This window comes from Vigna umbellata, chromosome 8 (genome assembly GCF_029865625.1).
Source record: "Vigna umbellata cultivar VRB3 chromosome 8, Vumbellata_1.0, whole genome shotgun sequence".
In the NCBI taxonomy this organism is placed as follows: domain Eukaryota; kingdom Viridiplantae; phylum Streptophyta; class Magnoliopsida; order Fabales; family Fabaceae; genus Vigna; species Vigna umbellata.
This window is the reverse complement of record NC_142172.1, coordinates 28,732,573-28,745,896: the sequence shown is the minus strand read 5'-3', so window position 1 is coordinate 28,745,896 and position 13,324 is coordinate 28,732,573. Positions and strand designations below refer to the sequence as shown.

The following is a 13,324-nucleotide window of genomic DNA, read 5'->3' as shown; positions in this document are numbered from 1 at the left end:
AGTTGAACACAGCGAGAGAGAAAAGCGTAACTGGTGCTCGCATCCTGGAGTGGATAAAAATGCAGAGTATTTGACGTCGAACCCCCTTTCCAGCCGACATCTAAGTGGTAAAAAAAATTAATATTGACACTCAAAATGAGGTAATTTCAAACCTTTTTTACGTTTGTGGGGAGGGGGGCCGACGTTTGAGTGACAAAATATATTAATATTGGCGTCCAAATCAGATATTTTCAAACAGTTTTTACTTCTGTGGAAGGGGAAGCCGATGTTTAATTGGGGGTCTGTAGTCGACGTCTAAAAGGAATAAAATAGTAACTTTTCAATCCTATATGCAAACCATTTGACGTCTGACCTAGGAGGAGCTGACGTCTATACCTTATTTAACATCAGAGATTATTTAACTGACTTCAATAATGTCGTTTTATTTACAGTGACTAGTTATTTTTTAAGTTGGAGGTTAAACATTTTTGCTTAATACCATTGTAATGATGAAATTATATTAAGTGATAATCTAGTTCGTAACGTAGAATATATTTTATTTAACTTTGACATGAATGTATAAATAAAAGTTTGACAATAAACATTAATAAACAAAGACACAGGTTAGATATTTGTCTATCTAGTATATAATTTAAGATAATATTTGAGTATTGTTTTTCTTAAATGATTGAAAGTTAGTTAATTATATATATATATATATATATATATATATATATATATATATATATATATATATATATATATATATATAAGACATATTTGTTGGTGAAAGTAAATAATTGAGGCAGATCTAGAATCAAATCAAAGAATTAATTGTTTTATGCGAAATTGCAATTGGGTTTGATTTGTGTTGCATGAGATGATGAGTAGACCCTCCACTCATAACTCAACACTAACATGTACATGTGTTATATTATTATTATTATTATTATTATTATTATTATTATTATTATTATTATTATATATAGTATTATTATTACTAAGAAATTCCTCAAGCATCAAATTAGGTGTTGCTGTTGAAGTTGCAGATCATGCACCGCATCTGTTCAAATTCCCATTTCCTTCTCTTCTTCTCTGCCATTCATTTCGATCGATGTGCTTCCTCACTTCCTTCTTACCTTATACCATCTCACCCTTTATTCACTCCTAGATTCCCACATTCTACATTATTATTCTTATAATAATTCTATTCTTTTTTTTCTTATACATTTCTCAATCATTTATTCCTATTAAATATATATCTTATAAAGAAAAATTATATAAAAAAATTTAAATATCTTATAAAGAAAAAAAAACTTATATAAAAATGAATTGTCTTAAATTTTAAGCTGAAAATGATGTTAATATTTTGTATGTAGTGATTTCTCATCTCGTTTAATATTGACTTTCCCATAAATCCTTCTCCAAAATACTCATTAAAAATATAAATACTCGTTAATATTAAAATTTTCAAATTTAAAAAGAAGAAACAATCATGAATTGGCATTTGTAATTTTTTTAAAGCTTGAAAAGGGGAATTGAAGGGTGTAGGTACCCGTTTCATAATAGTTCCCAAAAAGTCAAACATGTATATAAATAGCAGCTTCCCCACCAACAAGGACAAAATACAGTGAATTAGAAGTTGTCCATAGCTAGCAGAGGCCGTTTTAACTCAGTCGTGTTATGATTCAACAACTACAGTGCCTTCCTTTTTAAAATTAAAAGACAATTTAAAATAAATAAAATATACAATTTGTAATTAAAAAAAACTTAAAAAGCGAATAAATAAGTTTCTAATATTGATTATTTCTCTGAGTTATTATTTATAAGATTAGATACTTAAATGAATAAATCTATAATATTTTATTCTTTTGAAACAACTTCTTCTTTATCCTCCGTTTACAATAAATTAAAAAAATATTAAATAATAATATTGAAACACAAAGTAATACATAATTAAATTAAATTAGGTAGATTCACTAGTAAAAAATAGGGTTTTTAAATCGCCTATTATGCCTTAGTTTTCAAAAATCCGAAACGTATAAAAACGTGGTGGCAGAAATGTAATTTTAGAGACATTATACGCCTCGGTTCTTCTGAACCCGCTACCTAAAGGGTTTACTGCCTCGGTTGATTAACAGACCGAGGCAGAAAACTGTGCTAATCACTTAAAAAAATAATATTTGTTTTTTCAAGGAGAGGTACTGCACTGGTTGCATATTAAACGAAGTCGTATCACATTTATGGTTCGATTTTATTGTAACTGATGCCTATAAAGGCTCACATCACAACTTTCACTATACTCATAAGTTTCCTTTCACAACGTTCCAAAAGTTCAAACCTTTTCGTCTTTCTCTCTCTGCGGTTCTCAATGTCAACTAAACGGCGCTTACTACAGTCCCTCCATTTAGACGCCGAAGTCCCACTGTCGTCCGTCCAGCGACGGAGGTGGATGCGGGTGCCTGAGCTGCTGCATCTTCGGCTGCATCATGAGCCTCATCTACAAGATCCTCACCATCGTGCTCATCATCGTCGTCGTGTTTGCGTTCCTCTTCTGGCTCATTGTGCGCCCCAATGTCCTCAAATTCCATGTCAGCGATGCCTCTCTCACGCGCTTCACGTTCGCCATGCCACTAGTCCTTGCCTCCCCGCCGTCGCCACTACCAAGTACACCATTGTCGCCGTCGTCTTCGTCGCTGATGTTCATCTGCCATTGGTGTTGTGTTCTTGGTGGTCCGGTATGTTCTTCTCATCAACCACCGCCAACCCCTCCTCCATCGCTCCCCTCTTTTGTTTTCTGATTGATGCATGTGGTGGGGTTTGGCTGGACTTGATCTGAATCGATAAAAGTTTGAAACTTTGGAGAGGGGCAAATATTTTTGGTGTTAGCTTTCGGTCTTTTTGTTTGATCTTGAAGTTTTGTTTTTTGCTGCAGAATTGAAGTGGGGATTCACCTCTGTAAGGTACTGAGTGGGGTTCTGCTGAAGAATTGAAGTGGTTTGGAGCTGGATTGTGAAAAGAAGGTTTTTTTTTCTTGGGGTTGTTTGTCGGCGATGAAGGGATTGGAGGGGGATTTTGTCCTTTGGTGAAATGAAAAAGCATATCAAACACTTATTTACTTGATCCAGCATCTAGGTTGTTCGAGGAACACACGGTAAGGCTCCCTGTTTTCGGATTTTGTCCTTCGCTGATGTATTGAACTGGAAGAGCTTCCCTCTGCTGCCCTTTCTCCTCATCCCGTTCTCTCCCAGCAGGATGGGCACCCCCGCGTAGAACCTGTTCAATGGAAGGCTCGTGAAGGGAAGGTCTGTGGTGGTGGAGGCAATTAGTGGAAGAACTGATATTGCCTCGGTTCTTTAGAACCAAGTCAAATCGTAGATACTGGTTTGGTTAAAGAGAACCGAGGCGCAAATCCCACTGACCTTTTACCTCGCTTGTATATGCCTCGGTTTCCAAATCGATGTCTATGACCGAAAATAACTTATGCCTATTCCTTTAACTGTAATAGTGATTGGTGAGCCAACCCGGTCACGAGTTCAACTCGAGTGAGTTGTGTTCTTAGTGAACTAGATTGAAAATATAAAAAATACATTTTTTTTTTCAAACCTAACCCAGTCCGAATCCGTGGTGAGCTAGTTTAGTTTGCGGGTTTTAACACGTTTTGACAGCACTAGTCCAAAGTTCATGTTAATCTTATAAATGCAACTAATATCTCCAAAAAATATCTCACTCAACAAATCAGTCAATCACTCTAATACTCACTACTTTATTAATCTAAACTATTTTATTGACTTAAGCATTAGAAAACTTTTATAAGTATATTTAGATCATGTCACTTGTTTAAAGGACCACACTTAAATCCTGATAAAAACATTTGGCGTCGGCCTGATAGGGTAACCACGTATAATTCATCATTTTTTTTACAAAACACAAACTCAACATGAGTTTGACATTGTATTGAATGTCAGTTAGCTATTAAAGACAACTTTAAACATGTCTATTGTTAGATATATTATGTATTTTATCTTTTAGTTAGTTTGTTATTATTTTTCATTTGTATTTTGGGCTTAGTCCATATTTCTTCTATTATAAATAGAGAACCCTATGTGTATATTTTACACAAGGGAGATTAATCTAAATATAATTTTTCACTATATTCAACATCTATGATATCAGTCCGACAAGATGAGCGACGTCTAATTCGTCATTTTGTTTACAATAATCTCATCAATATTTTTTACTATGATTGTTTTTATCTAACATTAAACGGTAGATGTTAAAATCCTAGTTCGAAAAATGAATGAGTGCATCTTTTTCTGTGTGACATCCCGTACAAGTTCATATTTTTGTTTTTAATTAAATAATAAACATTTCTAGCATCACAATCAGTAAAATCTATATGCAGCGAGAACTAAGATAAAATTGGAATGAAAAGGATGTTAAAGACAGAAAATAAAATAAAATGAAATTGCAACGCATATTGAAATTGAAAATACATAAAGGAGAAGAGCTAACTATGATAAAATATAAAGCCTTCTTATATCTATTATTTGTACAAGTGTGTCTTTTAAACGTTTATTTAATAAATTATTTTTTACTTTATTAATTTTCATATATTTTTTTCATTTCCAAACAATGTAATAATTTTATTTTGCTAAAAATATAACAGTACAATAAAAATGCCAAAAAAAAAAAATCCTACATCCTTCTATATTTTTACTAGTTAAAAGTCTAAATATTTTCCACGTGACCCTCGTGTGTTTCTTGGGGGCATTTTGGTGGTCAACCTGTTTTCATATGATGTAATAAATGGTGATTCAAAAGCATCTAATCCTTCAATCATGTTCTTCCTTTGCTTTTTCCAAACGGCTACTCATGTTCTAACCATATTTTATTCCTGCATTCTTTTTCCTTGGTGGTTTCAAATTAATTAAAATATATAGAAAGATTTTTTTTATGAAGTTGCCGTTATGATAGTTATTTTGTTAGTTAGGAGTGCAAACAATTTAAGCATAATAGCTTGACTCAACAGATGAACCCTTTTAATGCAGTTAGTTAATGCTATAAGAGCAAATTAAATAATTCTTCTAAGCTCCAATTATTAACAACGAACGTGGTCAATTATGCTACAAGTTCCAATGTCATACTTTCTCATTTCTGGGTGTATCTTTGTTGCCATCAAAAAGGCCAAAAATATTACAAAAACCAATCAAGTGACATGGAAAACCAAAGGGAAACGGCTCATTAAACTTCTCACTTTCGTCACAACCTCAAGTCCTCTATTTAAGCCTCTCCAACTTCTTTTTCCTTCAATCCAAATTCACATTTCCAAACCTCAAAAAAATCATTTCTGTCAACTTCCAAAACTGCTTCTTTTCTATCTCACACCCAAGAGGCCAAAACTAAAAAGAAAAAAGTACTGCTTGAAAATGGAAAACTTTTTTCGCCTAGTTGATTGTGAGGAGACGTTCTCAAAACGCTGCGTTTGGGTCAACGGTCCTGTGATAGTAGGTGCAGGTCCTTCAGGACTAGCCACGGCAGCGTGTCTAAAACAAAAAGGGGTACCCTTCATGGTTCTCGAACGAGCCGAATGCATAGCCTCACTCTGGCAAAAACGAACCTACGACAGATTAAAACTCCATCTTCCAAAACAGTTCTGTCAGCTCCCCAACCTTCCATTCCCACCACACTTCCCCCAATATCCCTCCAAGAAACAGTTCATAGACTATCTCGAATCCTACGCGCGACACTTCGACATAAACCCACGATTCAACCAGTGTGTCCAGTCTGCTAGGTACGATGAAACCAGCGGCTTCTGGAGGGTCAAAACCGTTGCCCCCTCTGGCTCCGTCAAGAATGAGTTTGAGTACATTAGTAGGTGGCTGGTGGTGGCCACCGGAGAGAATGCGGAGTGCGTGATGCCTGAGATAGAAGGGTTGAAGGAATTCAAAGGGGATGTTATTCATGCATGTGAGTATAAATGTGGAGAAAGATTCAAGGGGAAGAAAGTTCTTGTTGTTGGTTGTGGCAACTCTGGCATGGAACTCTCACTCGACTTGTTTAACCACAGTGCTTCTCCTTCCATCGTTGTTCGTAGCTCGGTGAGTCATTCTCTTTTAAACTTATTATATCAACTGCGTAATCATCACGTGCTAATATATCAGCCACTCAAATTGCTTGTTTTTACAAGTTGTTCTTTGAATAGTTTTGAGGTGGGAGATTAAATGGGGTTGCTTTGATTTTGGTTTGGCAGGTTCATGTGTTGCCCAGAGAAGTGTTTGGGAAGTCAACGTTTGAATTGGCAACTTTGATGCTGCAATGGTTGCCACTTTGGGTGGTTGACAGAATTCTATTGGTGCTGGCGTGGTTGGTGTTGGGGAACACGGAGAAGTTTGGGCTGAAAAGGCCTTTGGAAGGTCCTTTATCGTGGAAGAACAGAAAGGGTAAGACCCCTGTTTTGGACATTGGAACGTTGGAGAAAATTAAATCCGGTGACATAAAAGTTGTTCCAGCCATAAAGAGGTTCGACAATGGGTGCGTGGAGCTTGTTAATGGTGAAAAGCAAGATGTTGATGCAGTGGTGCTTGCAACAGGGTACCGTAGCAATGTTCCTTCTTGGCTTCAGGTGAGAATTTGTTTCCACTGAGTGTGAAATGTTTGTTGAGTGTACAGTGGGAAATGGAAAAATAATGTGAAAAGGGTAATGTTGTTGTTGTTGCAGGAAGGTGAATTTTTCTCGGAGAATGGTTTCCCAAAGTGTCCATTCCCAAATGGTTGGAAAGGAAATGTTGGAGTTTATGCTGTTGGGTTCACAAGGAGAGGGCTCTCTGGTGCCTCTTTCGATGCTATGAAAATCTCTCAAGACATTGCTCAGCTTTGGAAACAAGAGACTAAGCCAAATAAACATCGTACCACTGCTTGTCATAGACGTTGCATTTCTCAGTTCTGAAATTAACTCTCAATTAGTCAAATACAACCATGCAATCAGTGTTGTTTCTTTTAGATAGGAATTTGTTGTTTTATAAACAAAACAACAATATCTTCCGTAAGAATAATACAGGAAAAAAAAAATACACAGATAACACAGAAATATATAGGTACATTGCCCTCTCCCTCTGCCCATGTTTTCAACTTTTGGGCTTCCTCAAAAATCTCTGGATGAAGAGGCTTTTTTGTTTTTACTTTTTCTTTTCTTTTCTACGTTCACGTTACTTATAGATGCACAGTACATTTCTTTCTTCGAGTTAAATGAAACAATTTAATTTTATTTGCAATCTCATTCTTGTCTTTACTCTTATAGCGATTTCTATAAGTTTTTTTTTCTATTAAAAGATAATAGCACTAGTATAAAAAGAATTTTCCACATCATCGATTAAACTATGTTTAATAAGTTACTGTTATAAAAAAGACATTGTAATAATTTTGTAATTTTAACTAATTTTTTAATGATAGTTATCGAAAGGGCTATTGTTAAAAGTAGAACGGACGAGAAATAATAACTTTTATAAATTAAACCGTTGTTAAAAGTTGAGTGGTCAAGAAAAGATGACCATTATAAATAAAAGAAAAATGTCTTTTTAAAAAAAAAATTTAACAATTTTTCACAACCGCTTATGTGGTAATTCTTGATTAGTCTGTTTCAAATACACAAACTAATAAAATAATAACATATAGTCTATTGTTAAAAAATGTTAAAAAATATTGTTAACATAATCCTAACTAAAATTGTTTCAATAGTGTATTTCTTCCTTTGCATGAACTGTTTCATTATTTTGGGTTTTTTATTCGGTCACAATCTTACTTCGGTCATTAATTTGCTTATTCCACTCACTTATTCCTATAGTAGACCGTCTATCAATAGGTGAACATGTCCAATCTGCATCACAATACCCAGAGACCTGAATGTTTCCTTTATCTTCATATAACAATCCTTGTCCGGGAGTCTTCTTTACATACCTTAGAATGCGAATAAGAGCATTCCAATGGTCAACACATAGAGCCTGCATGAAATGACTAACCACTCCAACTGCAAAGGATAGATCTGGCCTTGTAATAATGAGATAAATCAGTTTTCCAACCAGCCTGCTATACCTCTCTGGATCGGAGAATAATTCACCTTCTTCTATCCTTAATTTCTGGTTTGGGTCCATGGGACTGTCTACCGGTCTACAATCAATCATGCATGTTTCTTGTAATATATCAAGAGCATACTTCCTTTGGGAGATTACAACTCCATCTTTTTGATTGCGCTACTTCAATGCCTAAGAAGTATTTGAGACTTCCAAGATCCTTGGTTTGAAAATGTCTACACAAGTACTCTTTTAGTTGAGATATTCCAACAACATTATTTCCTGTAATGACAATATCATCAACATATACTATTAAGTAAACACATTTTCCGAGAGAAGAATGATAGTAAAAAACTGAATGGTCTGCTTCACTGTGTTTTAGCCCAAATTTTTGAACAATGGAGCTAAACTTTCTAAACCAAGCACGTGGGGATTGGTTGAGGCCATATAAAGATCGATGCAATTTGCATACCATACCAGACTCTCCCTGAGCAACAAACCTAGGAGGTTGCTCCATATAAACTTCTTCCTCAAGATCACCATGTAGGAAGGCATTCTTGATATCCAATTGATGAAGTGGCCAATGACGAATGGCTGCCATGGCAAATAAGAGGCGAATAGTAGTCATCTTGGCTACATGAGAGAAAGTGTCACAATAATCAAGACCATAAACATGAGTATAACCTTTTGCAAAAAAGGCCGAGCTTTGAGCCGATCAATTTCACCATCAGGGCCGACTTTAACTTCATACACCCATCGACAACCAACCGCCTTTTTGCCTGGGGGAAGGGGCACCAGCTCCCAAGTATTACTGTGGTCAAGAGCCTGCATTTCTGCAATCATAACTTGTCGTCATCCAGGATGATCAAGTGCTTCTTTCACATTCTTGGGTATAACAACAGAGGACACTAAGGATAAAAGAGAAAAATAGAAGGGCGACAATCGATGATAGCTTAGAAGATTATAAATGGGATGCGAGTTTCGAGTGGAACGAGTACCTTTTCTGAGGGCAATAGGCCATGTTGAATCATTTTCACCAAGAGGCGTAGGAGGAGGTGACGAGGGAGAAGAATCTGAAGTAGGAGAGTCACCATTGTCTTGGGGAGGTGGACTATCCATTGAGGCCCTGTGTGGGATGATCTCAGTATGTGGAGAAACGGGTGTAGAAAGATTGTGATCAAAACTTGGAATGACAGAGACAGTGGAGCTATTTGACTCAACCATTGGAATAGGAAGGACCTACTGGAGGATAGAAACATCCTGAACAGATGGAGAGAAGTAAGAAGTCTGTTCAAAGAATGTGACATTGGCCGACATGTAATACTTCTTAATTTCAGGAGAGTAACACCGATATCCTTTTTGAAGTCGAGAATAGCCTAAAAAGACACATTTGAAAGCGCGAGCAGAGAGTTTATCTAGACCTGGAGACATGTCATGAACAAAACATACACAGCCAAACACTCGGGGAGATGTATGAAAGAGAGGAACATTAGGAAACAAAATGGAGAAAGAGACTTTATTATCAAGAGAGGAGGAGGGCATCCTATTAATAAGATAACATGCAGTTAAGATGACATCCCCCAATGATGGACAGGAATATGGGCACAAAGCAAAAGGGTACGAGCAGTTTCAACTAAGTGTCTATTTTTTCGTTCTGCTATACCATTTTGTTGCGGTATATGAGAACAAGTACACTGATGTAAGATACCATGAGAACTCAAGATGACAGAAAAGGAGGATGAGAAATACTCTTTTGCATTATCAGCAATTTCCCTACTGTCTTAACGGTCTTTGTAGGGAAAGATGTCTTCATAAAAGACCATGTTTCTGCTTATGAAGAGTTTCTTAGTGCTGACATCAAGAACAATGTAGCCTTTGACACCACCTTTGTAGCCAAGGAAAATCCCTTTTCTGGCTCTTGGATTAAGCTTACTTATGTTGTTTTCAAGGGTAAAGGCAAAGCATAGGCACCCAAAGACTTTGAGACTCAAGTAAGTAGGAGGAACATTATAGACCAGATCATAAGGAGTCTTGTTACTAAGAATGGGGAAGGCAACCTATTTATTAGGTAAACAACATGACTCACAGCAAAGGACCGATAGGCATTGGGCATATTAGATTGAAAAAGGAGACTGCGGGTCACATTAAGTATGTGTTGGTGTTTTCTTTCAACGACAGAATTTTGTTCAGGAGTTTCAACACAACTCTTTTGGTGATTAATGCCATACAAATCATACATATTAACACAATTAAATTCAGGTCCATTGTCGGTCCTAATAGTCTTAATCATTTTATCAAACTGGTTTTTAATTCTCACAATAAAATTTTGCAACAGATCCCTTTTTTGATCTTTATTATTCATTAAAAAAACCACTACTACAAAATTAGCTATAGATAGCGTTTTTTTAAATAAGCGCTATCTATTAATGTGTGGAAGAATAGATAGCGCTTATTTAAAAAAGCACTATCTATAACTATGACAATAGATATCGTTTTTTTTAAATAAACGCTATCTATAACTATTTAATATTATTTTTTTAATTCATAGAATAATAGATAGCATTTTTCTAAAAAAAAAGCGCTATATATTATGTTACCATAAATAACATTTTTTTAAATATACTATTAAAACTGATTTGAAAAGAGGTTTTCAATCCCTCTTCGTCGGAGTGTTTTTACGTTTTCGAGCTTCTTTTTATTTCAGTATCTTTTTACTCTTATATTTTTCAAAATTTCCCCCTTTTTCCTATTTACTCTCGTATTTTCCAAAATTTTCTCCCCCGTCCTAAATTTTCAGTTTCACTTAAGGTACAAATTCATCCCCAAATTTCAATTTCGATTTGCCTCTAAATTTTACTTCGTGCTTGCTCTCAAATTTCACTTTGCATTGATCCCAAACCTGCATTACATTTATCAAACCTAATAGTTCTTAGTGGAGCAAGTCATTATTGCGTTGTCTTCCCCATCATTGCTCATCGGCCGGCCAAAGTTCAGCAATTGCGGTCACCTATAAGGGTTTAGGAAACCAGCCTCCTTCAAGAAATTAGTACGGTCGTGGCTAGGTTTAATGCTTCGCCAGAAGTTCTGGAGAGAGAAGTGATGGTGTTGTTAAAGGCCCTCGAGTCAACGCTCTCCTTTGCAACATCTTCATTCTGCTCGCGTCAGCGGTCTCCTTTGCCACATCTTCATTGTGCTTGCGTCAGTGCTTGCCTCATTTTCAGTTTCGTGTTGCTTCTCTCATTCTCGCGAAGCATCGCCATCAAACCATACCTCGAGTTCTCTCTCCTGCAACAACCACAGTTCTTCACATATCCACCTTTTCTCCTCACATTTCTACTTTATCTCAGCTATTTCGGCCTTAGAAACACCATCTTCACCGATGAGTTCTTCGATCTATGGCCTCCGCTAGGGTTTCCCTCATCTTTCATCTTTTTCTTTGATTTTAACCGTTTAAATCCTCTTTTGCTCCGATTAAACACTTTCCACCGTTTAATCGGTTAACCTAGTGTTTTAAGGTTCTTTCACCGTTCGATTTAGGGTTTCCTTGCTTCATTCACAGTTTTGGTTCATTTGCTCTTGGATTCGTATCATTCCGCTGCGTTTCACTCTTTGAGGGAGCTTCGAAGGAGTCCATAGCGTGTTCGTTTGGGGTTCTTCTCGGAGCTTATTCCATATAGTTGATTTCACTTACTAAGATAAGGTTACTGTTGATGTTATTATTGTGTTAGTTGTTGTTTATTGCAGCCACAGATGACTGTAATTGATTTCATTAATACTGCAGATAAAAGGGTTGGCTTTCTCAACAATAGACCCGAACTGCATCTATATTCAAGGGGTTGATTATGAGGTAAATTTTCTCATTTTCTAATAAATGTATTACTACTTTTGTCAACCAAAATATAAAGAAAATGAAAGGTGTAATATGAGTTTTGTTTTCTCCCATACATTACAAAACATAGATTATGGTGTGTGGGTACTAACTCATGAAGTATATTTTAAATGTGATTCGAAGTTAAAGTCCAATTATTGTTTCTTTAATTCATTTGTATATATTGTACTATAGTGACAGTGGCTCTGGATCTCATTATAAAGTGAAGGTTATCTTCAAGGGTTGATAAAATCTACTTTTCATTTGTTTGAAATAAAGCAATATATTTGCTCTCTTATTCGTTTCCTCTAACAAAATCCAAGATCTCAACGTAACTTGTTTTTATTTCATCAATCTTGACCTTTTATCTACATGAAGATAATAACCTATAATCTCATTATGGTGGGTGTATTGGCAATGTTATACTCGATGGTATGTTAAGACCGTGTTCATTGAGTCAAAGCTTCTTTATTCATTATCCAATAAGAGATTTTTATAATCTCATTAAGCAATTTGTTGGCTTTTCAGGTTTTCATGATTTAAAGTTTTAAGCCATGGAAAATCAAGCTCCTTTAATTATAGCAATGCTGGTATGCATGCATTCTTTAATAGTCTTCACAAATGAACTTTGTTTCTTTGAACTATTGTTGTTCGATAATGTAAATCCTATATTATTCTATTTAATGAATATTTATTCAAGATAAGTTTATGTTATTCTTATTGTTATAAAAGATAACTTGGACTCTCAAATTCTTAACTTCCAGGCACCTAGTTGTTTTCTTTGCATCTTGTGTAGAAGCTGATTCCAAGGATTAAATAGGTTGAGCTTTCCTTCTCATCCATTGGAGGCTATAATATACTTGTGAAAAAATGTTTGTGGTATACTTTCTTATTCTTTTGTATGGAATTTACTATGTCCAATAGCCCAATAGATCATGATCATTTAGTCCAGAAACTAGTCATATGTTATCAGATAAAGAAACAATTTTAGATATGTTGTCTTTTAATTTATCGTTTCAACTTTGATAAGTTGATCCTTACTAATGACGTCAAGATAATGAAGTTTGAACTTTAATAACTTTGAAATATATGTTTCAATCATTATAGATTCAACTATATACCCCGACATGTAGTTGAAAAAGTGTTTCCGAGGCAAGTTATCTCCTCCAATGTTTTAGAGTACATATAGGCGTGAGTATAAAATTTCCCCCCTTAAATGATTACTGATTTCTATTCTTCTTATGTAGACTGCTTTGCTCACATAGGCCTCAATACTCCAAGGAAAAGTGTGTTAAAATCAATGCTTTTTTGCTTTTATGATTATGTGCTTTTATGCTTCTATAATTATGTATTCATCTTGTTCTTTAGTGTATTCATGGTAAATTCATTTCATAATACCTTTATGCTA

The 13,324-nt window shown here is 35.4% G+C and overlaps 1 protein-coding gene across 1 annotated transcript; it reads left to right on the top strand.

Moving 5' to 3' along the window:
- The first annotated feature begins 5,315 nt into the window (after positions 1–5,315).
- Positions 5,316–7,199, top strand: LOC124839517 (putative indole-3-pyruvate monooxygenase YUCCA8). The gene is made up of 3 exons (XM_047315354.2): positions 5,316–6,080; positions 6,233–6,604; positions 6,701–7,199. The coding sequence occupies exons 1-3, from the start codon at positions 5,409–5,411 to the stop codon at positions 6,926–6,928; spliced, it is 1,272 nt and encodes a 423-aa protein (XP_047171310.1). The 5' UTR covers positions 5,316–5,408; the 3' UTR covers positions 6,929–7,199.
- Positions 7,200–13,324: the final 6,125 nt, after the last annotated feature.